We start from the raw sequence: 25,663 nt of genomic DNA, 5'->3' as shown, positions 1-25,663 counted from the left end.
TAAATATTGAGTGAGCAACTAGGTGAAGACTCAAACCTTCATATGGCACCTATTCTTCATTAAAAAAGTGTGCAGTATAGTACATTTGTCATTTATTCTTGCCATACACATTGTTTTGTGATTTTTTTAAAACATAAGAAATTATATATTTAAAACTTGTAAAGCAAAAAGAAAAAAAAGGGGAAAGAAACCCCTAATCTCATCAGTCTGTTGTAATTTTCCACTGGATTTCTAAATGTTAGAATGAGCTCTTTTTTCCTTTCCGTAAACTCTTGCCTTTGCAGCAATTATCCTCTTTCTGGCAAAATTATTAGGAAGCGGGACGGGCTTCTTTTTTTAACCTATGACAACTCAAACCAATTCAGGTTTCCGTGTTACAGGAATCAAGGAGGTTTTAACTCAGTTTATATTTCATTTGCATTTATGACCGTTGGCTCTCCCCAGGGAGACAGGGAAAAGAAGGCCCCTACACCTGGTTTCAGATTGATTACAACCAACATGGGACAATTTTAGCATAAAAGGTTCGTTTTGCATCAAACACCTTTTTGAGGGGAGGAGGTGGAGGTGGTGAAGATAAAAATCCTCAATCAAAATCCCGCCAATTTGCGTTGTTCTTTAGGGAACAGGTTTTCAAATGCCGGGGAACAAAAGAGCGTTTGGTTTTCCAATCTCCCTGGGGCGGCAGCAGATTGTGAAGCAGCTACCGGAGGAAACCAAAGTATAAATTATCAACTAGAAGAAGGCGTGTGTGCGCGTGTGTACGCGCGCGTGCGCTCGGGGGCTTGGAGGAGGATAGGAAAGAGATGGGAGTCCATGCTAAGGCGCCAAGGTTTTTTTTTTTTAAATTTTCCCGAGGTGCTTCGTTATGTCATATTTATAATGAAAGGCGCTGCAACAGTGTCAGCGCGTTGACCCGCGCTTTCTCCACACTGTTCACAACCCTAAGCTGGGATACAATGGGTATGGGAGGGGGGGGCGTCCTGCAGGCGAGAGCGGGCTGCACAGCGAGAAGCCGAGCCAGCAAAATTTTACCCCCGGCCCTGCCACCGACCCACAGACCCCGCGGGGCTCCATTGGCAGTTTAACGCACAATCGGGGATCCAGCCTCTCAAGAGTTTTATTCAGTAGGCGTAGAGAAGGGGTTAGGGTTAAGAAATCTGCATTGTCTGGCGCCTTTGGGGATTCTGAGCCCGTGACCTGGAGACCTCACGCTGGGAACAGAACACTGGAGAGCGGGCCGGAGCGTTCTCGTGCGGCAGGGGCGCAGGAGCGCGTGCGCGGCGCGATCGCGCGTGGTCACGAGCGCGCCGCTCCTCAGCAACGGCGCATGCGCCTGTTCGCCTTCCCGCACGGCCGCGCAACTTCGCGGGCCCTCCTCTTCCAATCCGAGCGCCGGATTCTCGGAGTGCGTATCCTGGAGCTGCGGGCGGCGAGAGGCGGGAGGAAAGGGGCCGACTGGGGCGGGGCCGACTGGGGCGGGGCCGGGAAGCCTGTGAAAGTCTGTGAAGGTCTGCGAGCGAGGCCGAGCCTCCGGAAGTGGCCGTTGTAAACACTTCTCCCCTGGGTTTTCCCCCTTCTGTCTCCGTTTGCTATTCGTTCCCCCTCCCCGGGTCCTAGAGTCCGTCGGGTTCCGACAGTTTTTGCTCTGACCCCGGCGATCTGCCTAGGCGTCTTTCTACCATTGAGATTTGGAGCTGCCCTTGGGGTCTGGGGTGTGCGGTCTGGATCACGGGAGCCCCCTGAGGTAACCACGGGATGTGGGGGCTTCGAGGCGAACGATTTGGGCGGGGAGGTGTTGAGGAAGGTATGGGTGGTAGCATTGAGTTATGGGGAACCCCGAGTTACTTCGTGGTTGTCCCGGCGCTGTTGGGGTCTTGTGGGGACACGCCTACACCTCGTTGGGCTGGGCCTGTCCGCCCACCTGGGGGAAGATACTGGAGCGTCCCAACCGGAGACCGCTGCAGCAGCACCCAGAGGACTGAGTAGGGACCAGAGGACAGGACCCAGAGGGCCTGGACTTAGAACTTCTAAGGTTTACAACTCCGGGCTGCCGGCTTTTCCCCTCCAAGAATCAGAAGACTCCTCGAGGACAAGGACCACGTCTTTTTCATCCTTAAAGGAAAACAAACAAACAAACAAACAAACCCCAGCCACACACTAGACACTCTATCAATGTTTGATAAATGAAAGGATGAGTTGCTCTCTGAAGTTTCTACTGCTCATCCACCAGGACTCCTAGGAGACAGAAAATCCAGCTGTTTTTCCAAGGCTGTAAAATTTTCTTCAGAAGTAGAGCCTCCTTTTGACTGTTCTTTACTCCGTCGTGATATTTATCCTAGGCAAATGCATATTTTTTCGTTTTAAGATGTCTAATGATTCTGCCTAGCTTCCTTGAGCAGCAATTTCGGTTGGTGTCCAACGCTTTCAAATACAGAACACATGAGTGTTTTGTATACTTCGCATGATTTTGGAGAGAAGACCCTACCATTTCGTCATCTGTTTTATTGACCAGTTAGCGCCTAGTAACAACAAACAATGGTAGAGTGGAAACGAACAGTGGTTTCCCTTAAAATGAAGATGAAATAAATACAGTGCAACCTGCTAAGAGGAAAGAGGGGACTAATTTTAGTCTGGAGCTTGAACTTTTTTTTTTTTTTTTTAAAGATTTTATTTGTTTATATGACAGAGGGAGATCACAATTAGGCAGAGAGGCAGGCAGAGAGAAAGGAAGGGAAGCAGGCTCCCCACTGAGCAGAGAGCCTGATGCGGGGCTGGATCCCAGGACCCTGAGATCATGACCTGAGTTGAACCCACTGAGCCACCCAAGTGCCCCATGGAGCTTAAAGTTTTAATTGCTGGGTGACCTTAAGCAAATCACCTAAACTCTCTAGACATTAGATTCCTTATCTGCCAGATAAGGAGGATGAACTTGGTCTTTAAAGTCCTATTTAATTCCAAAATTCTTTGTCTCAGCCCCCTTGTCACAGCCTTTTTTTAAAGCTTTTATTTCTCTATTTGAGAGCGAGTATGAGCAGTGGGGAGGGGCAGAGGGAGAGAGAGAAAGAGAGAGAAGCAGACCCCCGCAGATAGCAAGGAGCCCCGTGTGGGGCTGGATCCCAGGACCTGGGATCATGACCCCAGCTGAAAGCAGACACTTAACTGATGGAGACATCCAGGCGCCCTGTCATGGTCTTGTTTTGATGAAAGAACCAGACATCCTCTTTAAAGGTGAAATATGTAAGTCTGCAGATAAAGAGTCCCCCATCACAGATGTGGTTATTATTGAAGTTAGCACTGTGTTATGAAAGAGAATGGATTTAGGAAGTCAGCCAGATGTGAGTTTGAATTATAACCCTCCCACTGAACATCTTTTTTTTTTTTTTTTTTTTTAAGATTTTATTTATTTATTTGACAGAGATCACAAGTAGGCAGAGAGGCAGGCAGAGAGAGAGAGGATGAAGCACGCTCCCCGTTGAGCTGAGAGCCCGATGTGGGGCTCAATTTCAGGACCCTGGAATCATGACCTGAGCTGAAGGCAGAGGCTTTAACCCACTGAGCCACCCAGGTGTGCCCCCCCCAACCTTTTTAAAAGATTTTATTTATTTATTTGACAGAGGCAGTGAGAGAGGAAATATAAGCAGGGGGAGTGGAAGAGGGAGAAACAGGCTTTCCACTGAGCAGGGAGCCCGGTGTGGGGCTCCATCCCAGGACCCTGGGGTCATGACACAAGCTGAAGGCAAACACTTAATGACAGCCACCCAGGTGCCCCTGAATATCTTTTTTTAAATAATTTTATTTATTTATTTTAGAGGTGGGGTGGGGAGCAGAGGGGCAAGGGAGAAAATCTCAAGCAGACTGGGGTTGAGTGCTGAGTCCCCCGTTGGGGCTTAATCTCAAAACCCTGCGATCATGACCTGCGCTGAAACCAAGAGTCAGTTGCTCAAGCAATTGAGTCACCCAGGCATCCCTCCCACTGAATGGCTTTATTTATTATAAGTAGTAGTACCTTAGTTTTATTATTGTTACTCATCCTTTTTAAGCATCAGTATTCTCGTCCATAAAATATGTGTAATCATCTTATAGGGCTATTGGAAGTATTCAGGGAGATCAGTTATGGTTAGCCTAGTATCTGGCACATAGTAAGTGCTCAATAATAGTGGTTTCTATGTTTTTATCCCCAGACACACTAAGAGATGAGATCCCCAACCCCACCCGCACCTTTCCCTTTTCCCCTGATCTGTACAGACACACTGAGAGATGAATGCATTCTGTACGACCCACTGAAGGACTCAGCTGTGAGGTAGGAAACTTTGTACCAGCAGTGGCTCTGCAACCTAATGTAGAATGATCTTTCTGGCTGGTGCTTAACTCTTAGGATGTTTAGATCATTGATCCCTTGGCCTCGATCACCTATATTTGGCTCTATTACCTATGTCTAAAAAACTTCTTATTGAAGAATGATATATATAACATCCCCTCATCTATTTTGGTAGGAATGGTGAGAGAAGTCCAACTCCATTATCGAGAGAAGATCCATCTATTAATAGAGTAACAAAAAAGCTGATCTAAACTTTGCCTTTATCCATCACTGCTACAGAATGGCCTAGATTGGGCCTGAGCCTGTGGAAGTGCCTTTTGTATTGAGAATCCACTGGAGGTCTGAGTTATCTTTCATTAACAGGACTCTGCCTTGTAGTTAGTTGGGGGGTGGGGTGGGGGTATGGGTAAGAATAAGCTGTGTTTGAGAAATCTGTGGTAGGGAGAAGTGCTTTTCTAATAAGCAAGGTCTCATGTGCTCTCTGGCTGGGGGTGAACCACGTCTTGATGACAAATAGCAAGACACAGCAGAACTGTGGAGTCTGCTAATTTGGGCTTGAATCCAGATTCTGTCACTTGCTAGAGCTGAGACTTTGGACAGGAGATTGAATGAATGTCTTTTTTTTTTTTAATTTTATTTATTTGACAGAGATCACAATTAGGTGGAGAGGCAGGCAGAGAGAGAGAAAGGAGGAAGCAGGCTCCCCGCTGAGCAGAGAGCCTGATGCAGGGCTCTATCCCAGGACCCTGGTATCATGACCCGAGTGGAAGGCAGAGGCTTAACCCACTGAGCCACCCAGGCGCTCCTGAATGAATATCTTTAAGCCTCAGTTCCTTAGGTATAAAGTGGGAACATTAAAAAGTATCTTTTCCTTGAGGTTGGTGTAGAGTGCCAGTGTAGAGATATAGAAAGTTCTTAGCATACTGTCTGGAGAAGGGATGTTTGTCATGTTTGGCATGATGAGAGTAGGAGTGGCTTTGAGGTATTGGATAATTTCTTTATAGATAATGATGTATCGAATGTTTTCAAGTGGAAAGTGTTATTTACAGAGTTAGCTACACGTTGGAGAAAGGCTGATGTCGATTGTGTAGCATAAGGAATTTGTAATTACCATACAGATTAGCTAAAGTATTTATCTTGTGGAGTTTCATAGGGAAGTTTCAAGTAAGGCTTGGAACACATTATGTGAGGAACCTATAATTCTTTGACCCAGCTCCCTATATCACTGACATTTCTATTACTGTACCTAGCTACTTTCCTCATCATTCATTACCTTTCACTCTGGTGTATGAAAAGGGAGCTTTTACTACATCATCTCTGCCACGTTCAGTTGGTTAGAACTCTACTCAAGGTTTAAATTCAGCCACAGATCTGACTTCGGCTCTTCATTGATGTTGTCTTCCTAATACATGCAGAGGTAGGCCCTTGAACCCTAGTGTTATCAAGAGCTGATACCAGAGACAAAGAAGAAGAAAAAAAGATTTTGCTAACGGAGACTTTTTAGATAGGATTTCTTTTTGGATAATGAATTTGAAAAATTGAGATATAACTCATCTATCAAAATTCATAGTATTAAAGCATACAATTCATTGGTTTTTAGTATATTCAGCATGTTCCATGGCAATCACTGCTATCCAATTCCAGAACATTTCCTTCCCTCCCAAAGAGAAATGTCATACCTTTTAGCAGTTAGATCCAATTCCCCATCTCCTTACCCTCCGGCAACCACAAGTCTACTTTCTATGTGTTTCATCATTCTATACATTTCATATACATGGAGTCCTACAATCTGTGGTCTTTTGTGTTTGGCTTCTTTCACTTAGCATATGTTTTCAAGGTTTACCTATGTGTCATGTATCATTACTTCATTCCTTTTAATGGTTGAGTAATATTTCATATTTTATTGACCCATGGGTCAGTTAATAGACATTTGGGTGTTTTTTTACTCTTTGGCTATAATGACCAATGTCACTCAGACATTTGTGCACAAGTTTTTGTTGAAATCCAGTAATTACCTTAGAATGTGTCTGGTGTTCAGTATTCTCTGGTATACAGTTTGCTTTTCAAAATGTATGTTAAGGGGCACCTGGGTGGCTCAGTCATTAAGCGTCTGCCTTTGGCTCAGGACATGATCCCAGGGTCCCTGCACTGGGCTCCCTGCTGGGCAGGAAGCCTGCCTCTCCCTCTCCCACTCCCCCTGCTTGTGTTCCCTCTCTCACTGTCGCTCTCTCTGTGTCAAATAAATAAATTAATTAAATCCTAGAGGAAAGTGTACATTAAAATCTTTTTATTACTTCAGGAAAGTTTTCCTGGATTACAGCTTTTAGTACTTTGTTTCCTTGCTTTTGCCTTCTTACTCGGGGACTCCTGCTATCTGCACAATGGTTATTCTTTGCCTGGATTCAGTATTTTGTCACTTTCTTTTGAATCCTTTTGATCTCTCCTTCGTTTCTTTTCACTCAGAAAACTTTCCTTTTTTTATTTCCTGTGTCCTTTCAGGCATTTTCTTTCATGTGTATTTACTTTGTGTCCCCTCTTAGTCTTCATCACTGAAATTTTTTTCTTTCATTTCTAACTCTGATGGTTGTCACCTTCTTTCGGAGTTTTCCTAATTCTAATTCTTTTCTGTCTTGTACCATTTTGTTAGGGTCCTTTAGCTTATCTTGAAATAGTACGTTACAGGTTTAATCTGTTTTGTGGTCATGTCTTTCTGTCATGCTTTCATTTGTAGCATTCAATTCTGCTCCCTTTTTAACTGTGTTCACTTCATATGGGATTTGACCACATACTTTTCTGTTGCTTATTTTTTTTAAAGATTTTATTCACTTATTTGACAGAGAGAGAGATCACAAGTAGGCAGAGAGGCCGGCAGAGAGAGAGGGGGAAGCAGGCTCCCCGCTGAGCAGAGAGCCCCGCTGAGCCTTGATCCCAGGACCCTGAGATCATGATCTGAGCTGAAGGCAGAGGCTTAAGCCAGTGAGCCATCCAGACACCCTGTGGCTTATTTTTATGGAAGATTAATTTACTTGAACTTTGAGATTGGGGCACTCTGTCTTGTGGTATTTTGTGAGTGTTAAAAACTGTGGTGGCTTGTTTTTGAGATTTCCTGGCTCTGTTTCCTCCTACAGTTTGGTTTGGGCCATTGCTTTGTCTGTATTTCCCTTATCCTGCTCGGTTTTGATTCCATTCTTTGTACTTTCTCTTTAGTGGGGGCCTCTGTCCAGGAAAGCGACCTTGGCAGGTCAGATCCGAGGGTTCATAAGCTGGACTGTACCAATCCTTTCAAGACTTTCTTACCGTATGCCTGTAGGGCATGCTGACTTGTGGAACGGGCAGACTTCTCCCAGATTCATCTGCTGTTCCCAGATTGGCTTGCAGTGCTCCCCACTGAATATCTGCTGGCTCTTTTTGGTGTTCTTTCAGATGTAGCCTTGTTATTTCTATACTCTGCTTTCTCTTCCTTACATGTGGCTCCCATATAGGTTTTGTGGCTGTTGGTGGTTTGCCCTTATTCATTTGTATTTTGTAGCTTTTTGTTGTAAACAGAAATGTAAATTAGATTTTCTAGTTTCTCTAATTATCTTAGATAGTTTTTACAATGTCCCTCATTTAAATTAATAAATTATAGAATAATGACTTTATGAAAGTCACATGTAGGCAGGGTTGATGTGAGAACTCATTTTTGTACCTTTCTTCTCTCTCAGCTTCTTTTTCTTCTTAACCCCACAAGAGTATTTTCAAATTTCTTATCCATTTTAGTTTATTTTTTTGAAGTTTATTTATTTTTTAGTAATTGCTATATGCAATGTGGGGCTCAGACTCACGACCCTGAGATCAAGAGTCGCATCCTCTTCAGCCTGACCCAGCCAGACGCCTGTTTCCCCCCCACCCCGCCCCATATTAGTTTTCTATTGGTGTGGGACAAATTACCACAAATTAATGGCTTGAAACAGCACCCAAGTCAGGAATCTGGACACAGCTTAGGTGTATCCTCTGTTCAGAGTTTCACCGGGCTGCAGTCAGGGTGCTGGCTGGGCTGTGTTCTCATCTGGAGGTCTGACTGGAAAGAATCCACTTCGCAGCCTATTTCGATTGTTGGCAGAATTTGTGTCCTGTTGGCATCTGTGTGACTGAGGCATCTAGCTATTTGCTGGCTGCGGGGTGGAGGCTGCCTGCTGTTTCAGTTCTGTAGCCCTCTCTGTAGGTGGTTCCCAGCATGGCATTTTGCTTCTTCATGCCCCGCAGGAGATTGTCATTTTGGTCTTTTAAGACAGAGTCTTACATAACATAATATAATCATGGGAGTGACATATCACCATCCCTTTGCCATATTCTGTTGGTCAGAAGCAAGTCACAGGTTCTGCCCACAGCAAAGGGGAGCCTATTATACGAGAGAAAAATGCCAGTGGGGGCCAAGATTGTGGGGACCATCTGTCTACCACATTATCTGTGTCAGTGATCTGGAAATTGATGAAACTTGCTCCTGAGCCATAGAAGACACTTTTCTCTCTAGAAGACTATTGCCATTTGAAGATGTTAGCTACCAAAATGATAAAAAAAAAAAAAAAAAGATTCTCTTCAGTTTAGCTTTATTGAAACAACTTTATTAAAATTTGGTTAACTACCGGGACGCCTGGGTGGCTCAGTTGGTTAAGCAGCTGCCTTTGGCTCAGGTCATGATCCCAGCGTCCTGGGATCGAGTCCCGCATCGGGCTCCTTGCTCGGCAGGGAGCCTGCTTCTCTCTCTGCCTCTGCCTGCCATTCTGTCTGCCTGTGCTCGCTCTCTCTCTCTCTCTCTCTCTCTGATAAATAAAAAAAAAAAAATCTTTATAAAAAAATAATAATAAAAAAAATTTGGTTAACTACCTCTTCCCACACTTTTCTACCCCAAATAAAGCCAAAACAAAACACAACAGACATTATTAAAATGTCTGTTTTAATAATGTCTGTTTGTGCCTATTGTGACACATATGCATACCCGTGTGTGTTTAATCTTTTGCATAAAAGTAGAAACATTTTACAAACATGCTTTTTGAGCCCAGGACTCCATTCTAAGTTTTAATTCTTTAACTTCCATTCTGAAGACAGTTTTTCTGGAGTCTGATCTTTGGGAGTATGGTGGTAAAGTGAAAAGACTCTGGGATTCAGTATCAGAAGAGCTTGATTGAGTCTTTAGTATCCTCCATTTAGTAGCAAACTGGCCATAAGCAAGTCATTTAGCCTTTTTGAATCAGATGAGTTTCCGTAATTGCAATGAGGACAATAAACCTCAGGTAGGATAGTTTTTACATTGCAGTGTTGTAAGGATCAGGATTCACTATATTAGGTGCTCAATCGACAGTGGTATGTTTGTCTACCACTGTTTCCAAACTTATTCTTTCAGGTCCCTAGAGAAATAGGATTTTTCCCTCTATCTTGGTAAAAACTCCATCTTCTTTGTTCTGGGGCAAAGTATTCTAGTATCTGCTAACTCACTGTTTCAAAGATCTGTTGGAGTCTGTCTGTAGAAATCATTACTCAGTTTGTAGCACCTTGGTCTTGTCTCCATCTTGGTTGGCTTGAGTCCCTTTTCTTTCAGTGACATCTTTGAGGGTTTATTAGGAGCAGGGAGAGAGAATTAGCTTTTTTTTTTTTTTTTTTTTTTTTTGTCTTCTAGATATCCCTGTACACTGGTAATTCTACTAAATAATTCTTTTGATACATCTTTCACCTAGACCAAATCACCTTAAGTATTACTTACTCCCTTCCTTTTTCAGGGACTATAATATTTTCCTGGAGGTTTTCTATTTAGTAATAGAAACTTACAATGACTGAGCATTGTATAATGCTGTATATATTACTTAAATGTCAAATATATGAGATTGATGTAATTATCCCCTTATTATGGTTGAGGAAATCAGTGCAGAGAGTGTAAATGACTTGCCCATGACCACATACTTGGAAGATACTTAAAGGCATTCTAACTCAGATCCCTCTGAATCTAAAGCTTATGATCTTTCTTAGGCTATTGGAGTTCTGCTAGGAATACCAAGAGATGCTTGTGAGATCTTGATATTTGTGTCAGTCTGAACTTAATCCTTGTTATCTCTGTTTAAAATATTCACTCAGAGATTCCTTCATACCATATATACACACACACGTGTGTGTGTTTGTATGTTTGTGTGTGTGTGTATAAAAGCAACTTACTTTAAATGGTTAGCTTTGTGTAATTTGGAGTACCTCCCATAGAAGAAAGTTCTAGACAGACCAGTGTAAATGACAACTATTCTCTTCTTTCCATATTCCTTATTTCCTTATTCCTCCTTGATCATTAACTTAAGGACTTTGAAAATTACCATGAGATCATTTATGGGAAGTACTTTGGTCTCATTGATTGTAGCATTGCATTAAAAATATACCATTTATGAAAATGGCTTTAGGGACTTAAAAATGTGCCTGGATTTCATTTTCTTTCAAACTGCGTTCTGTTCTCTAGAAATAGGCTCTACATTCCTTTTCTAGTTCAAGATTAATTTGTCACTATTTTATTAATATCATTTTTTCTTGGGGCATGGGTGGCTCAGTTGGCTAAGCATCTGCCTTCAGGCTCGGGTCATGATCCTGGGGTCCTGGGATTGGGGCTCATGTGGGGCTCCCTCTTCAGTGGCGAGTCTGCCTCTCCCTCTGCCCCTCTCCCACCTTGTGCTCTCTTTCTATTGAATAAATAAATGAATAAAATCTTGAAAAAAAGAAAAATTCTTCTCTTCATTTGAGAAATTAAAATATCTAATAGAATTTTGTTTGTATAAGAAGGAATATCTTTTTAACATTTTGTCATTTTTGCTTCTAATCTTTTTTTTAAAAGAAATCAGGGGTGCCTGCGTGTCTCAGCTAAGCAGCTGACTTTGGCCCAGTAGTGATTCTAGGGCCTGGGATCACACCCTGCATCAGGCTCCTTGCTCAGTAGGCATCTGCTTCTCCCTCTCTCTCTTCTTGCTGCTCCCCCTGCTTGTGCTCTCTCTCTCTGTGTCAAATAAATAAAATCTAAAAAAAAAAAAAAAAGAAACAGTTTTTAAATGTTTTCATGTTTGTTATAAAATAATTTAAAAAATACAAGCAAGGTGGGTGTGGGTGTCTCAGTTGGTTTAGTGTCTGCCTTCCCCTCAGGTCCTGGGATCAAGCCTGGTGTCGGGCTCCCTGCTCAGTGGTGTGTCTGCTTCTCCTTCTCCTCCTTGCTTATGCTCTCTCTCAAATAAATAAAATTGAAAAAAAAAATACAAGTAAGTAAGATGAATGAAAAGACAAAAATCACTCATAGTCTCAGGACTCTTATTATAACTCATACAACTCACTGTTACATTGTTTACTATTTTAACAGACTTCAGCCCACCTAACCTGTAAGCAACAGACATCTGGAACAGGTGTAATCCTCAATAACGAAGCACACGACTCATAAACAGTGGGCTGAGAGTTGGAAGAGACTTACCATGAGTTTAAACGCTTCAAGTAATGCCCCCAGTGACGCCCAAGGGTAAGCCGCCAGTCCTTTCCTGTAGTCGGGTAGTGCTTTTGGGTTGCGGGTAGCCGGGAGTAGTCCGTGGTTGGGGGTGCTGATTGTAAGAATTTTCGGGGTGTGCTAAGGGAGGCCAAAGTTTCAGGTGCCTGGAGGAGCAGGCAGGATGCGTCACAGCAACAGGAACGGGATGTAGGGACTGTATGCTGTGATGTGTGCTCCTTTGTTAATTCATCCCTGAAAGTCAGTGTATGTACTTTCTCCTGCCCTTAGAGAACTGCTTATTCTTCTCTCCTTTTCCAGTCTTTTCTCCTTCTCATGGTTTTGCTTATTCCCAGTTCTGTGTGGCCATTACTCTGGCCTGCCCTAATCTCTGTGACTCCAGTTGTTCTAACTCGCACCCCAACGGTAGTTCATGGCTTCTCTTGAGGCTTTCTTTGGGTTTTAGCTCCCGTTCCACTGCTCTTGAACTTAGAGTTTATGTTCCAAGAATTGCCACTGTTCTTCTTTTTTGTACCCTTGATGTCTGCCTTTGGGTGAGGTGCCTGCTTTGGGTTGATTCACCTCTGATGTGAAAAATAGAAAACTCTGAGTCTAGAATGTAAAACTGAGCCAATTCAGAGAGTGTAGTCTGAAGTGTTTTGGTTTACAAAGAACTAAATACAGAAATCGAAAATGTTTAGAAATTTTTATAATCATGTAGCGGAATAATTTTCTGTTTGTTAAATCTAGTAATAAAACACTTGGGGTTGCATTTTATCTCTTTTTAAAATTTCTTTTCAAAACAATTTCTTGTTCACTGTGGAAAACAGCATGGAGTTTCCTCAAAAAGTTGAAAATAGAGCTACTCTACGACCCAGTAATGACACTACTGGGTATTTACCCCAAAGATACTAATGTAGTGATCCAAAGGGGCACTTGCACCCCAATGTTTATAACAGCAATGTCCACAATAGTCAGACTATGGAAAGAGCCCAGATGTCCATCAACAGATGAACGGATAAAGAAGATGTGGTATATACACACAATGGAATACCATGTAGCCATCAAAAAAGCTGAAATCTTGCCACTTGCAATGGGGTCGATGGAACTAGAGGGGATTATGCTAAGTGAAATAAATCAATCAGAGAAAGACAATTATCATATGATCTCACTAATATGAGGAATTTGGGAAACAAGACAGAGGAACAGAGGATCATAGGGGAAGGGAGAGAAAAATGAAACAAGATGAAACCAGAGAGGGAGACAAACCATAAGGGACTCTGAATCTCAGGAAACAAAACTGAGGGTTGCCAGAGGGGAGGGGTGGAAGGGATGAGGTGGCTGGGGGGTGGGCATTGGGTATGTGCTGTGATGTGATGAGTGCTGTGAATTATGTAAGACTGATGAATCACAGAAACCCTGAAACAAATAATACATTGTATGTTAATAAAAAAATTTCTTGTTTAGTCATTTTAAAGATAGTTATTATAGTCATTTTAAATATATTTTACAAAAGCACCATTTGTTGGGGAGAAGAGTCCTTTCTCCTACTTAGTTTGAGAAGAACTGATCTAGACTCCCTTTTCAGCAAGGATGTGTGGGTGGGGCAAGGACCATGACTAACATGTACTTCACCTATAAATAGGATTTGCCACAGAAACATTTTCCACCTATCTTTAGAAGCTACCTTCAGTCCTTTCTGGAGCAAGGTATGAAATACGTGAATAAAATATAAACTTTTGACTTCAGTAAAAATGTCTTCATTTTTGGAGGGAACATCTTGCCATACAAGTATCTCTCATTTTTTTTTTTAAATATTTTATATATTTATTTGTCAGGGAGAGTGAGAGCACACACAAGCAGGGGGGAGCGGCAAGCAGAGGGAGAAGCAAGCTCCCTGCTGAGCAAGGAACCTGACGCAGGACTCGATCCCAGGACCCCAGGATCATGTCTGTCCTGATTTTTAATGACTAAATTGCTCTTTAGAATTTTAGAATCTGGTAAATGAAGTTAAACTTTGCTATTTACCAATAATTTACTGTCTGTAGATTTGCCTTTTCTGAACAACTCATATACATGGAATCATACAGTATGAGGTCTTTTGTGTCTGGCTTCTTTCACTAGGCATGTGCTGCAGGTTTATCATGTTGTTAATAGGTATCAGTACTGTTTCTTTTTTATTGCTGGGTAGTATTCTGTTGTATGGCTGTAGCACATTCTGGTTACCCACTCATCAGCTCATGGCCATTTAGGTGGTTTCCACTTTTTGGCTGTTATAAATAATGCTGCTCTGAGCATTTATGTACGAGCCTTTGTGTGCAGATGGTTTCATTTCTCTTGGGTAGATTCTTGCATTACTTCATTGTACAGAACATTTATGCTACTTTTTTTTATTTTTTTTTTTAAGAAACTTCTAGGTTGGGACACCTGGGTGGCTCAGATGGTTAAGTGTCTGCCTTTGGCTCAGGTCATGATCCCGGGCTCCTAGAATCAAGTTCCACATTAGACTCCCAGCTCAGTGGGGAGCCTGCTTCTTTCTCTGCCTCTCTCTTTGCCTCTTATGAATAAAGAAATAAAAAAAAAATCTTAAACAAACAAAAAAAAGGATGGGGTGCCTGGGTGGCTCAGTGGGTTAGGCTTCTGCCTTCAGCTCCCCCCACTGCCTGCCTGCCTCTCTGCCTACTTGTGATCTCTCTCTCTCTGTCAAATAAATAAGTAAGATCTTAAAAAAAAAAAAGAAAGAAAGAAACTCTTGGTTGTATTCTAAAGTGCCTGGACCATTTTACATTCCCACTAGCAATATACAAGGACTTTAGTTTCTCCACATCCTTGCCAACACTTGTTATTTTCTGATTTTTTTAAAAAAAATTCTTTTAATTCCAGTGTAATTAACATAATGTACCATATTAGTTTCAGGTATACAATCTAGTGATTGAAATTTTTTTTATTGACTTTTATTATAGCCGTTCTAGTGAGTATGAAGCGGTATGTTGTAATTTTAATTTGTATTTTTTTAATGAGTAATGATGTTGAACATCTTCGTATGTGATTTTTTTGCCATTTGTATATCTTCATTGGTGAAAAGCCTATTCAGATCTTTTGCTCATTTTATTTTATTTTATTTTATTTTAAAGATTTTATTTATTTATTTGACAGAGAGAGATCACAAGTAGGCAGAGAGGCAGGCGGAGAGAGAGAGAGAGGAGGAAGCAGGCTCCCTGCTGAGCAGAGAGCCCGATGCGGGACTCGATCCCAGGACCCTGAGATCATGACCTGAGCCGAAGGCAGCAGCTTAACCCACTGAGCCACCCAGGCGCCCCTTTTGCTCATTTTTAAATTAGTTGTCTTTTTGCTGTTGAGCTTTAAGCATTTTTTAAAAATATATTTTGGATACAAGTATTTTGTCTTTTATCAGATATATAATTGCACATATATTATCTCCCATTTATTGGCTTGTCTTCATTTTTGTAATAATGTCTTTAGAAGTGCAAATACTTTAAATTTTTATAAAGTCCAATTTTTTTCTTTTTTCTGTTTTTCTTTTAAGTAGACTCCATGCCCAATATGGGCCTTGAACTCATGACCCTGAGATCAAGAGTCACATGTTGTGACGACTGAGCCAGCCAGGTGCCCTTCCAATTCTTTTCCTTTATGGATTGTGCTTTTGGTTTTGTATCTATGAAATCTTTGCCTAAATTTAGGTCATGAAGATTTTTCTCCTATGTTTTCTTCTAGAAGTTTTATAATTTCAGTTTTTACATTTAGGTCTATGCTTCATTTGAACTAACTTTTTTTTTTTTTTTTAGAGAGCAAGCATACATGTAGGGGGCTGGGGGAGGGACAGATGGAGAGGGAGAGAGAATCTTTTTGTTTTAAAGATTTATTTATTTTAGGGGAGCCTGGTTGGCTCAGTTGGTTAAGTGTCTGCCTTTGGCTCAGGTTGTGATCCCAGAGTTCTGGGATTGAGCTCTTCTTCATCTGGCTCCCTGCTCAGCAGGGAGTCTGCTTGTTCTCTGCCATTGCCCATGCCCCCTGCATGTGTATGCTTGCGCACGTGCGCGCTCTCTCTCTCTCTCTCAAATAAATAAATAAATAAACTCTTTAAAAAATTATTTATTTCAGTGAGGGAGTGCATCTCTAAGTGATCATGGTGGGGTGGAGAGGAAAGCGACAGAGGGGGAGAACCTAAGCATGACCCTGAGATCATGACCTGAGCCGAAATCAAGAGTCCAACACTTAACTGACTGAGCCACGTAGGTGCTCCTTAAGTTACTTTTTATGTATGGTGTGAGGTGAGGGTCTATATTAATGTTTTTATCCAGTTGTTATCAGCACCATTTGTTGATAAGACTGTTTTTCCCCCACTGAATTGTCTTGACACCTCTGTTGAAAATTAATGGACCAAATGTATATAAGTTTATTTCTAGAGTCTCAAGTATGGTACAATGAGCTACATGTCTCCTTTTTTTTTTTAATATTTTATTTATTTATTTGACAGATAGAGATCACAAATAGGCAGAGAGGCAGGCAGAGGGGGAGGGGGAAGCAGGTTCCCTGCTGAGCAGGGAGCCTGATGGGGGCTCAATCCCAGGACCCTGAAGTCATGACCTGAGCCAAAGGCAGAGGCTTAACCCACTGAGCCACCCAGACTCCCTCTAAATCTATTTTTCTGATGCTATTGTGAATGGAATTATTTTTCTAAACTTCATTTTTGAATTATTTGGTGTTAATATATAGAAATATAATTGATTTTTGTATATTGATTTTACATTCTGTGACCTTGCTGAAATTATTGTTTTAGTTCCAGTGTTTTTGTTTCTTTTTTTTTTTTTTTTAAAGATTTTATTTATTTATTTGACAGAGAGAAATCACAAGTAGATGGAGAGGCAGGCAGAGAGAGAGAGAGAGGGAAGCAGGCTCCCTGCTGAGCAGAGAGCCCGATGCGGGACTCGATCCCAGGACCCTGAGATCATGACCTGAGCCGAAGGCAGCAGCTTAACCCACTGAGCCACCCAGGCGCCCCCAGTGTTTTTGTTTCTTAATGAATTTCTTAAGATATTTTTACAGGATCATGTCCTTTGCAATTAAGGAGAGTTTTACTTTTGAGTAGCCTGGCTGGCTCAGTTGGTAGAACATGGGGTTGTGAGTTTAAGCTCTACATTGGGCATAGAGCTTACTTAAAAAAAAAAAAGGATAGTTCTATTTCTTTCCTTCTAATATATATATGGCTGCTCATCTGTCTGTCCTTCCTTTCTTCCTCCCTCCCTCCCTCCTCCAGTACAGTCTCAAATAGAAGTAGACAGGTTTGTTTTGTTCCCAGTCTTAGGGGAAGTTTTCAGTCTTTCACCAATAAGTATGCCACTTGTAAGTTTTTCATAGAAGCTTTTTACCAGATTAAGTGAATTTCCTTGAATTCCTAGTTTGTTGCATTTTTTAAAAAGTCACAAATCAATGTTGAATTTTATCAAGTGCTTTTTCTGTATCTATTGAGATGATTATGTAATTTTTATTTTTTATTTTAGTAAAATGGTATATTACATCAATTGATTTTCAGAAATTAAATCAATTTTCTGTTTTTGGGACAAATCCCACTAGGTCATGTTGTGTAATCTTTTTAAGATGTGGTTGGATTTGGTTTGCTAATGTTTTGTTGAGGATTTTTTGCATTTCTGTTCGTGAGGGATACTGGACTGTAGTTTTCCTTTCTTGTGCTGACTCACTTTGATCTTATGTAATCTGGGTTAATAGAATGAGCTGGGGAGTGTCTCCACCTCTTCTAAAGTGAGGATTGTGTGGTAGAATTTACTAGGGAAGCCATATGGATTTGAGTTTTCTTTGTGTTTAGATTTGTAAAATTATTAATCCAATATCTTTAGCTCTTATAGATCTATTCAGATTTTGCTTCTTTTGGGGTTAATTTTGATAACGTCAGTTTTTCTAGGAATTTGTCCATTTGATCTACATTGTCTAACTTGTCAGTATAAAGTTGTTCATAGTGTTTATTATAATCCTTCTAGGTTGGTAGTGTCATTTCCTCTCTCATTCTTTATTTTTATAATTTGAATCTTTTCTCTCATTTTGTCAATCTAGCCAAAGGCTTAGTAAGTTTGTTGATTTTTTCATATTTGTTTATTTATTTGTAAAGATTTTGTTTATTTGTAAGACAGAGAGAGAGAGTACAAGCAGAGGGAGTGGGAGAAGGAGAAGCAGGCTCTCTGCTGATCAAGGAGCCTGTGCTCAGATGCCTGATTCCAGGACTCTGGGATCATGACCTGAGCTGAAGACAGATGGTTAATCCACTGAGCCACCCAGGTGCTCAGTGGATCTGAGTGCTTGTCGATCTTTTTAAAGGACCAACTATTGGTTTCATTGTTTCTCTGTGTTGTTTTATTTTAGTCTTATCTTCAAAAATTATCTTAAATAATTATGTAAACAATCTCATGTTCTGAAAGGCTTACTCACTGACATTAGGAAAAATAGCAGTGCCCATTTGCTTGTCACAAATTACCCTCTTGATCTCTAGAAACAGTCATTTTCAACTCTGAGATGATTTTTATTTTAAAATATTATTTTTAATTTGATTTAATTTATTAAAAATTTTGTGTTTTTTGTACGGAGCTATGGTTGACACACAATGATACATCAATTTCAGTACAAGATAGTGATTCAACAAGTCTGTGTTACGCTATGCTCACGAAAAGTGGGGCTGCCATCTGTCACTATACTCTGTGCAGGGGCCAAACTCATCTCTGTATCATTCCAATTTTAGTATATGTGCTGCCAAAGCCAGCACTGTCACCATTCTGAAATGATTTTTAAGATCTAAAGCTCTCAAAATTTTTTTTTATGTTGCTATTTGATTTTTCAGGTTTAGTTGTTATTCTACTGACTGCCCACACTACAAGAGATCATGATTTAGTTTTCATTCATGCTTCCCTCCTTTTTCTGTCCTCTCTATATTTAGTTTTTCATGTTTACATTATTATAATTTTAAAAACTTTCCAGTTGATTTTCTCCATTTAGAAATTTTTTTTTTGTCTTTTTTGTACAGTGTTTTTCTTGGATTTGATCATTGTTTCATTGTTTAATTTGCTTAATTTCTATGATTTTATCATGAATTCAGCTTCATACTCCAATCAAGTGGCATGAATCTTTCAGTATGTTCAGACAGTTGAAGTATTCTGGGTTTATCTTTATTTTTTAATTTAATTTAAATTTTTTAAAAGATTTTATGTATTTATTTGATAGAGATCACAAGTAGGCAGAGAGGCAGACAGACAGGAAGGGAAGTAGGCTCCCTGCTGAGCAGAGAGCCTGATGTGGGGCTCGATCCTAGGACCCTGGGATCATGACCTGAGCTGAAGGCAGAGGCTTTAACCCACTGAGTCACCCAGGTGCCCCTCTGGGTTTAGCTTTAATTGTAATTCTAACACAATTAACACACAGTGTTATATTAGTTTCAGATGTACAATACAGTGATTCAGCAATTCTCTACGTTACCTGGGGCTCATCAAGATAAGTGTATTCTTAATTCCCTTCACCGCTTTCACTCAGCTCCCTGAAGCCTTCTGTTGTCTTCTGTGTGCATCTTCTTCAAGAAGTCACTCCTGGAGGCTTTGGCCAGTTCAGTAGTCCAGCTGGGACACATTGCCCATTAGGTGCTGTGCTTTCATCTCAGGGTCACACTTGTCATCTGCTGTTCCTTTCTTCACTCTCCTAGAAATTCCATTGCTGTTTTTCTGTCTTGAATCCCCTATATTTGGGATCCCATGTCTTTCTCCTTCTCAGTTTAGGTCCTCTTGAGAAAGTTCATGGGAGGTAATTGTTTTGGTGCCTTGCAGATCTGAAATAGTCTTCCTCATTCCCTTGTAACTTGTTGGGCATAAAATTCTAAATGGAAATTATTTTCCCTTGGTATTTTTTAGCATCCAGGAGATTTTTTTTTAAACATTTACTTATTTAACTTTTCATTCCTTAGTTTGTATTTTGATTTCCAAGAGTTCTGTTTTCTGTTCTGGGAATATTTCATTTTTTTTCAATCACATTCAGTTTTTGTTTTGTGGATATTCGTTCTTCTCTTATTTTTCTGGAGGTCCCCCCCCTTTTTGTGTTCCCTTTTGCCTGCATAATCTTTGAGGGTTCTTCCTCTCTGTCCCCTGATTTGGTCTCTGTCTTTCTAAACTCTTGCTTCCTAAATTCTGGTGATCCTCAGCTCACTTCTCTCTTATTTAAAACTAGGGGCCTAACAAGCTGGTTGGAAGCCCAGTGTGTAAGGTTTTGTGTTTATGGCATTCTCTATAGGGTGGTGTGGTTAAGGTGTTTGTTGAAGAAGCCCTAGCATTGGGGCGCCTGTGTGGCTCAGTGGGTTAAGCCTCTGCCTTCTATTCTCTTGGCTGCCATTATTCTGGCATACAAGATGTTGTAGAAGGCCAGCATAATTTTTGACTCAAGTCTCCTATTTTTGATGTGGGGTCTTGCCATTTCTATCTGATGTCTCTAATCCACAGACCTTCTGTTTTATCCTCTCCCGGGAATAAACTGTTACTTTGTGCTTGCCAGAGTAAGAGAGATTGGTACCCAGTTGTGTGGTGTGTAGGGTAAAGGATCCCAGGATCTCATTTCTTTGGCAGACTTTCAACTAATTATCTTGTTTTTGCTCTACTTTTACCCCGTTTTCAAAGCTGTTGTCAATTAATTGAGCTTTTGCGTGTAAACCAGGTGGTGGGTATTATGGAGGGCATTTATTGCATAGAGCACTGGGTATGGTACATAAACAATGAATTTTGGCACACTGAAAATAAAATAAAATAAAATAATATGGGTGTAAATCAGGTTGCTTTCCCCATCTTTGGCTTTAAATTCAGTTCTCTTATGTAAATCAATTACCACTTGTCCACCTGATTTCCAACTTCTGATATTTTATAGCTATCACTCATCTTTGCGCTCTTTCTCCTTGTGGATTTTTATCTCTAAATTCTCTTTGCTGATATTTTCATTAAATTTTTAACTTTTGGGAGACAGGGCTTTAGTCTGCCTTTTTTTTTTTTTTCCTTTTTAAAGATTTGTTTATTTGTTTTAGAAAGAGAGGGAGAACGGGGTAGGGGGCAGAGGGCGAGATAATTCCAAGCAGACTCAGCACGCAGCATGGAGCCCATCCTGGGGCTCCATCTCATGATGCCGAGATCACACCTGAGCCAAAACCAAGAGTCGGAAGTTCAACCTACTATGCTACTGAGGTACCCCTAGTCTGCTCTGTTTAAGCCTAAATCTATGTTCTGTCACTCATGCTTTTTCTTTTTGTAATATATATTTATTACACTTGCAATAAATATAGTACTTAAAAACCTAAAAAGATCTCAATATTTTCCAAAAGTATGCAGTCTGTGGGGCATCTGGGTGGCTCAGTCAATTAAGCATCTGCCTTAGGCTCAGGTCATGTTCCCAGACTCCTGGGATCAGGACCTGAGTCAGGCTCCCTGCTCAGCCGGAAGCCGGTGTCTCCCTCTCCTTCCCGCTTGTGCTCTCTCTCTCAATACCTCTGTCTCTCTTTCACAACTGCACAGCTTGTGATAGAATCATTACTTTAAGTACCATCTTGAAATGGTAGTTTGTTTCTAGCCACACACTATCTAGCTTTTGCAGTCAACATCTTTTACTAGATTGTACATTTCTTTAGGCCCAAGACCATATCATGTTGCTTGTGATTTTGAAAAATAACTTATTAGAAATACCGGAAATCAACTTAGTGAGAATAAAATCTTCTTATCTCATTTTACAGGTTGAAGAATGCCTCATCTGATATAAAACAAATGTTTAAAAATGAAACAGACTTGGACATCACTGCTGAACTCAGAAAGAAGCTCCACCGGGCTAAGAAGGAAAAATTAGAAATAACAACTAAGCACAATGCAGAGGTAAATTTTTTTCTGTCAATGTTGAAAGTAGAATTTGGTTATTTTAGATTCATTTTATATTACAGGCTCCATGTTTAACATTACCATCGCATTCTTAAGCTTAAAAAAGAAATTATAATAAAACAGTTTTTGTTTTTAATATAGTGGAACTGTATGGGAGTGTTAAATAGAAGTTTAATGAATTATTATATTTGTATGTTGTCTTAAATTTAATTAATGGGTTAAACTTGACAAAAAAGTAACTGATGAATGCCTTTAGTGACTAAAGGATTTATGAATTAGACATTTTTGAAATTTTAATTTAGGTTCTTTCTGGCTCAATCATGGAACAATCTTAAGTAGATCTGAGTATGGGATTTTTTAAAGATTTATTTATTTATTTTAGAGAGAAAAAGAGAGGGAGAGCATGCATGTGGGTGAGTAGGGGGTGGGGCAAAGGGGGAAGGGGTAGAGAGACTTGCCAAGCAGACTCCCTCAGGGAGTCTGATGAGGGGCTTGATCCCAGGACCCTGTGATTATGACCTGAACTGAAATTAAGAGTCAGCCACTTAACCTGCTGAGTCACCCAGGCACCCCTGAGTATGGAATTTTTAGTCATAGTGGAATTCATAAAATTATCCTAGTTTCCTTAGTTTTATTTTATCATTATATCTTTTATTACTATGTATGTATATGTATAAATATATCTATTTCCTGGTATGTGTATATATTCCAGGGGTAGTCGTTCTTTTTTTCTTTGAGATAATTTGTGAATTATATGTTTTTTTAAAGATTTTATTTATTTATTTAACAGACAGAGATCACAAGTAAAAAGAGAGGCAAACAGGGAGAGAGGGGGAAGCAGACTCCCTGCTGAGCAGAGAGCCCAATGCGGGGCTCGATCCCAGGACCCTGAGACCATGACCTGAGCCAAATGCAGAGGCTTAACCCACTGAGCCACCCAGGCGCCCCCATGAATTATATGTTTATATCACTTTTGTCAGTTGTGTGTTTTCTCTTTTTCCTCTTTTAAAATCTAACTCTTTAAGTTCAGCTTAGGCAGCCTGGTTGTGGTGGGAAGAATATCAAGTTACACAAATCTGGACTCATTCTTGGCTCTTCCATAATTACAAGATAATGTGACCTGGGGCTAGTTGTTTATCCTGTACCTCATTGTTTTCCCACTGTGAAATGCTTGTCCCAAAGGGTTGTTGTGATAATTAAGGGAAATAATATTTATAAAGTGCCTGTGTTCTATAATAGTGGCCATAATTTATTGACATTTAAGTATAAACAGTGTTGTTTCCTTCCTTTTTTTGCTGAATTCTGATGCTGTCCTGTCAGGAAAACTTTTAAAGTCCCCCTAGGTGCAGCAAATGACTCCTTTGCTCTGCTATAATGTGGTGCTGTTACAGGTGCTTTAGAGCCAAAACATTTTTTTCATGCTTCCCTGCTCTTATTAGCCTCTAAGCGTCCTGAGAGCTGAAAGCACTGATCATGCTTTGTCCCTGTCTCTCTCACAGTTCTTCTTGGCACACAGTAGGTCCTCAGTGGCAGTGCATGGAATAAAAAAATGACTTTTTTCAGAGTCTAAGGAACAGGAGCTTCTGATTAAAATAGACAGCAGTGAATATGTGACTGTTTTATTTGTTCTTTTAGTGGCAGTTGAAGTAATTTTAAAGGGTAATTGTAGTAATTGCTTTAATTGACATTATAATATTACATAGTGAATAGAAAGTAATGTTGTTAAATGTATGTTAATTGTTTATAATCTCTAAAACTTATTTTTTAAAACCAAATATGCATTTTAGTTGGGAATAATTGTATTGTAATAATCATTTATTTATATTCTTTCACAAATATTTGCAGGTGCCATCAGAGTTCTTAGACCACATTCTTCTCTCTTGTTTGATCAAATGTTTTGATCAAAACAGGACATTATTTTAGGGGAGAATGATAATTTTCTTGGGGCGCTTGAGTGGCTCAGTTGTTAAGCATCTGCCTTCAGCTCAGGTCATGATCTCAGGATCCTGGGATTGAGCCCTGCATTGGGCTCCCGCCTCGGCGGAGAGCCTGCTTCTCCCCCTTGCTCCCCCTGCTTCTCTGCTTGTTTTCTTTCTATCTCTCTCTCTCTCTCTCTCTCTGTGTGTCTCTCTCTTTGTCAAATAAATAAATAAAATCTTAAAAAAAAAAAAGGAATAATAGTTTTCTTGCAATAGGCCGTTATCAGCTCAACTCCAGTTTCATGTTACTGTTCATTCTTATTGTTTCAGTTATTTGTTTTGATGATTATATTTGTATTATGTACTAATTTTTTAGTCATATAATCTGTAAATGTGTCCATTATAAAGCAGGGGAGAGAAGAATGAAGTTTTCTAAAAACTAAGGCCATGTATTTGCTTTATTAAATACTTCTAATGCTTAAACACATCCTACTGGTGATTGGCATAAAATATCTTTAAAGTCTGGGGTCCCTGGCTGTCTCAGTCAGTAGAGCATGTGACTCTTGATTGCTGAGTTGTGAGTTCGAGGCCCATGTCGGGTGTAGAAATTTCTTAAAAATAAAATCTTAAAGAAAAATAAGATCTTTATCCATTGGTGGATGAATAGATACAGAAAATATAGTGTGTATGTATACACACACAACAGGCATTCAACGGACTATTATTCAGCATAACAAAGAATGAAATCTTGCCATCTGTGACAACATGGATGGGCTTTGAGGGCATTAGGCTAAGTGAAATAAGTCAGACAGAGAAAGACAAATGCAGTATGATCTCATACGTGGAATCTAAAAACAAAAACCAAAAAACCAAGCTCATAGATATACAGAACAAATTGATGGTTGTCAGAGTTTGGGGGTAGGGGATGGGCAAAATGGGTGAAGGGGGTCAAAAGGTATAAACTTCCAATTATAAAATAAACAAGTCATGGGATTGTAATATACAGAATGGTGATTAGAGTTAATAGTATCGTGTATTTAAAAGTTGCTAAGAGAGTAGATCTTAAAAGCTCTCATCACAAGAAAAAATTTATAATTATGTATGGTGACAGATGTTCGCTAGACTTGTTGTGTTGATCATTTTGCAATATATACAAAATATGAAATCGTGATGGGCACCAGAAACTAATATGTCAGTTATATCTCAATGAAAAAGAAAATAAAATAAATATCCTTAAATCTCTAGGAATATTATTGTTACGGGTTCTTGGATAAATTATTTAATTTTTCTGAGCCTCAGTTTTCTTTGATAGGTTTAAAAATAGTGGATTACTTTTGAGATTAATTAGTAGGCAGAGGATATGGAGAGAGGAGTTGCTTGTAAGGCTCACTGCTTCTAGGTGAGATGAAGTTGCACTGATGCGGATGATTGGGAGTGACAGTGCCACTGGATCTTCAGTGTTACAGCTTTTGTTAGAATCATCAGAACATGTGTGAAAAAGAGATGTGTGAAATAGGACATGGTAGTAGGGATGTCTATTTTGGGACATGTGTGAAATTGGACAGAGCCGCTTTATTCAGATATCTCCATGGCCCAGACAGTGATGATAGAGCAGGGAGATCTCCTAGAGAAATGGGGATGGAAGAGGATAAAGAAGAGCCATATAACTTTCTTTAGTCAAAGGGTACTGGAGACCTAGGACCAAGCAGAAGACATTGTTTGACTGATCTACCCAGTCCTTTTAAGAGTAAGGGTTCTTAAGATGGAATCCTTAGAAACGGAGACACCAAGGAATCCATATACTTAGATGTGGAAAAATTACAGTTTATGTTTACTAACCTCTAAGTCATTAAGCATTTCTTTCAGTTATGAAAGCCTTAACCTAGTTGGTCCTCCTTTAATAAGCCATTCTAGTATTAGTAGTACTCTCTTTTTTTTTTAATTAAAAAATTTTTTTAAAATTAACATATATTGCATTATTAGCCCCAGGGGTACAAGTCTGTGAATTGTCAGGTTACACACTTCATAGCACTCA

At 40.1% G+C, this 25,663-nt stretch overlaps 1 protein-coding gene and 1 pseudogene across 1 annotated transcript in view; one reads left to right on the top strand and one right to left on the bottom strand.

Annotated features, from left to right (window-relative positions):
- The first annotated feature begins 1,485 nt into the window (after nt 1-1,485).
- CCDC171 (coiled-coil domain containing 171) overlaps nt 1,486-25,663 on the top strand; it is a 299,561-nt gene continuing 275,383 nt past the window's right edge. The window contains exons 1-3 of the mRNA XM_059411602.1: nt 1,486-1,744; nt 11,676-11,828; nt 21,571-21,706. Coding sequence (XP_059267585.1) covers nt 11,785-11,828; nt 21,571-21,706 — 180 coding nt within the window. The 5' untranslated portion in view covers nt 1,486-1,744; nt 11,676-11,784. The remainder of the gene's footprint in view (nt 1,745-11,675; nt 11,829-21,570; nt 21,707-25,663) is intronic.
- LOC132025258 (U6 spliceosomal RNA) lies at nt 18,489-18,585 on the bottom strand (annotated as a pseudogene).

The sequence above is a fragment of the Mustela nigripes genome, chromosome 9, assembly GCF_022355385.1.
Source record: "Mustela nigripes isolate SB6536 chromosome 9, MUSNIG.SB6536, whole genome shotgun sequence".
NCBI classification, from domain to species: Eukaryota; Metazoa; Chordata; class Mammalia; order Carnivora; family Mustelidae; genus Mustela; species Mustela nigripes.
The sequence above is the reverse complement of the archived record's forward strand: the minus strand, read 5'-3'. Positions and strand labels throughout refer to the sequence as shown.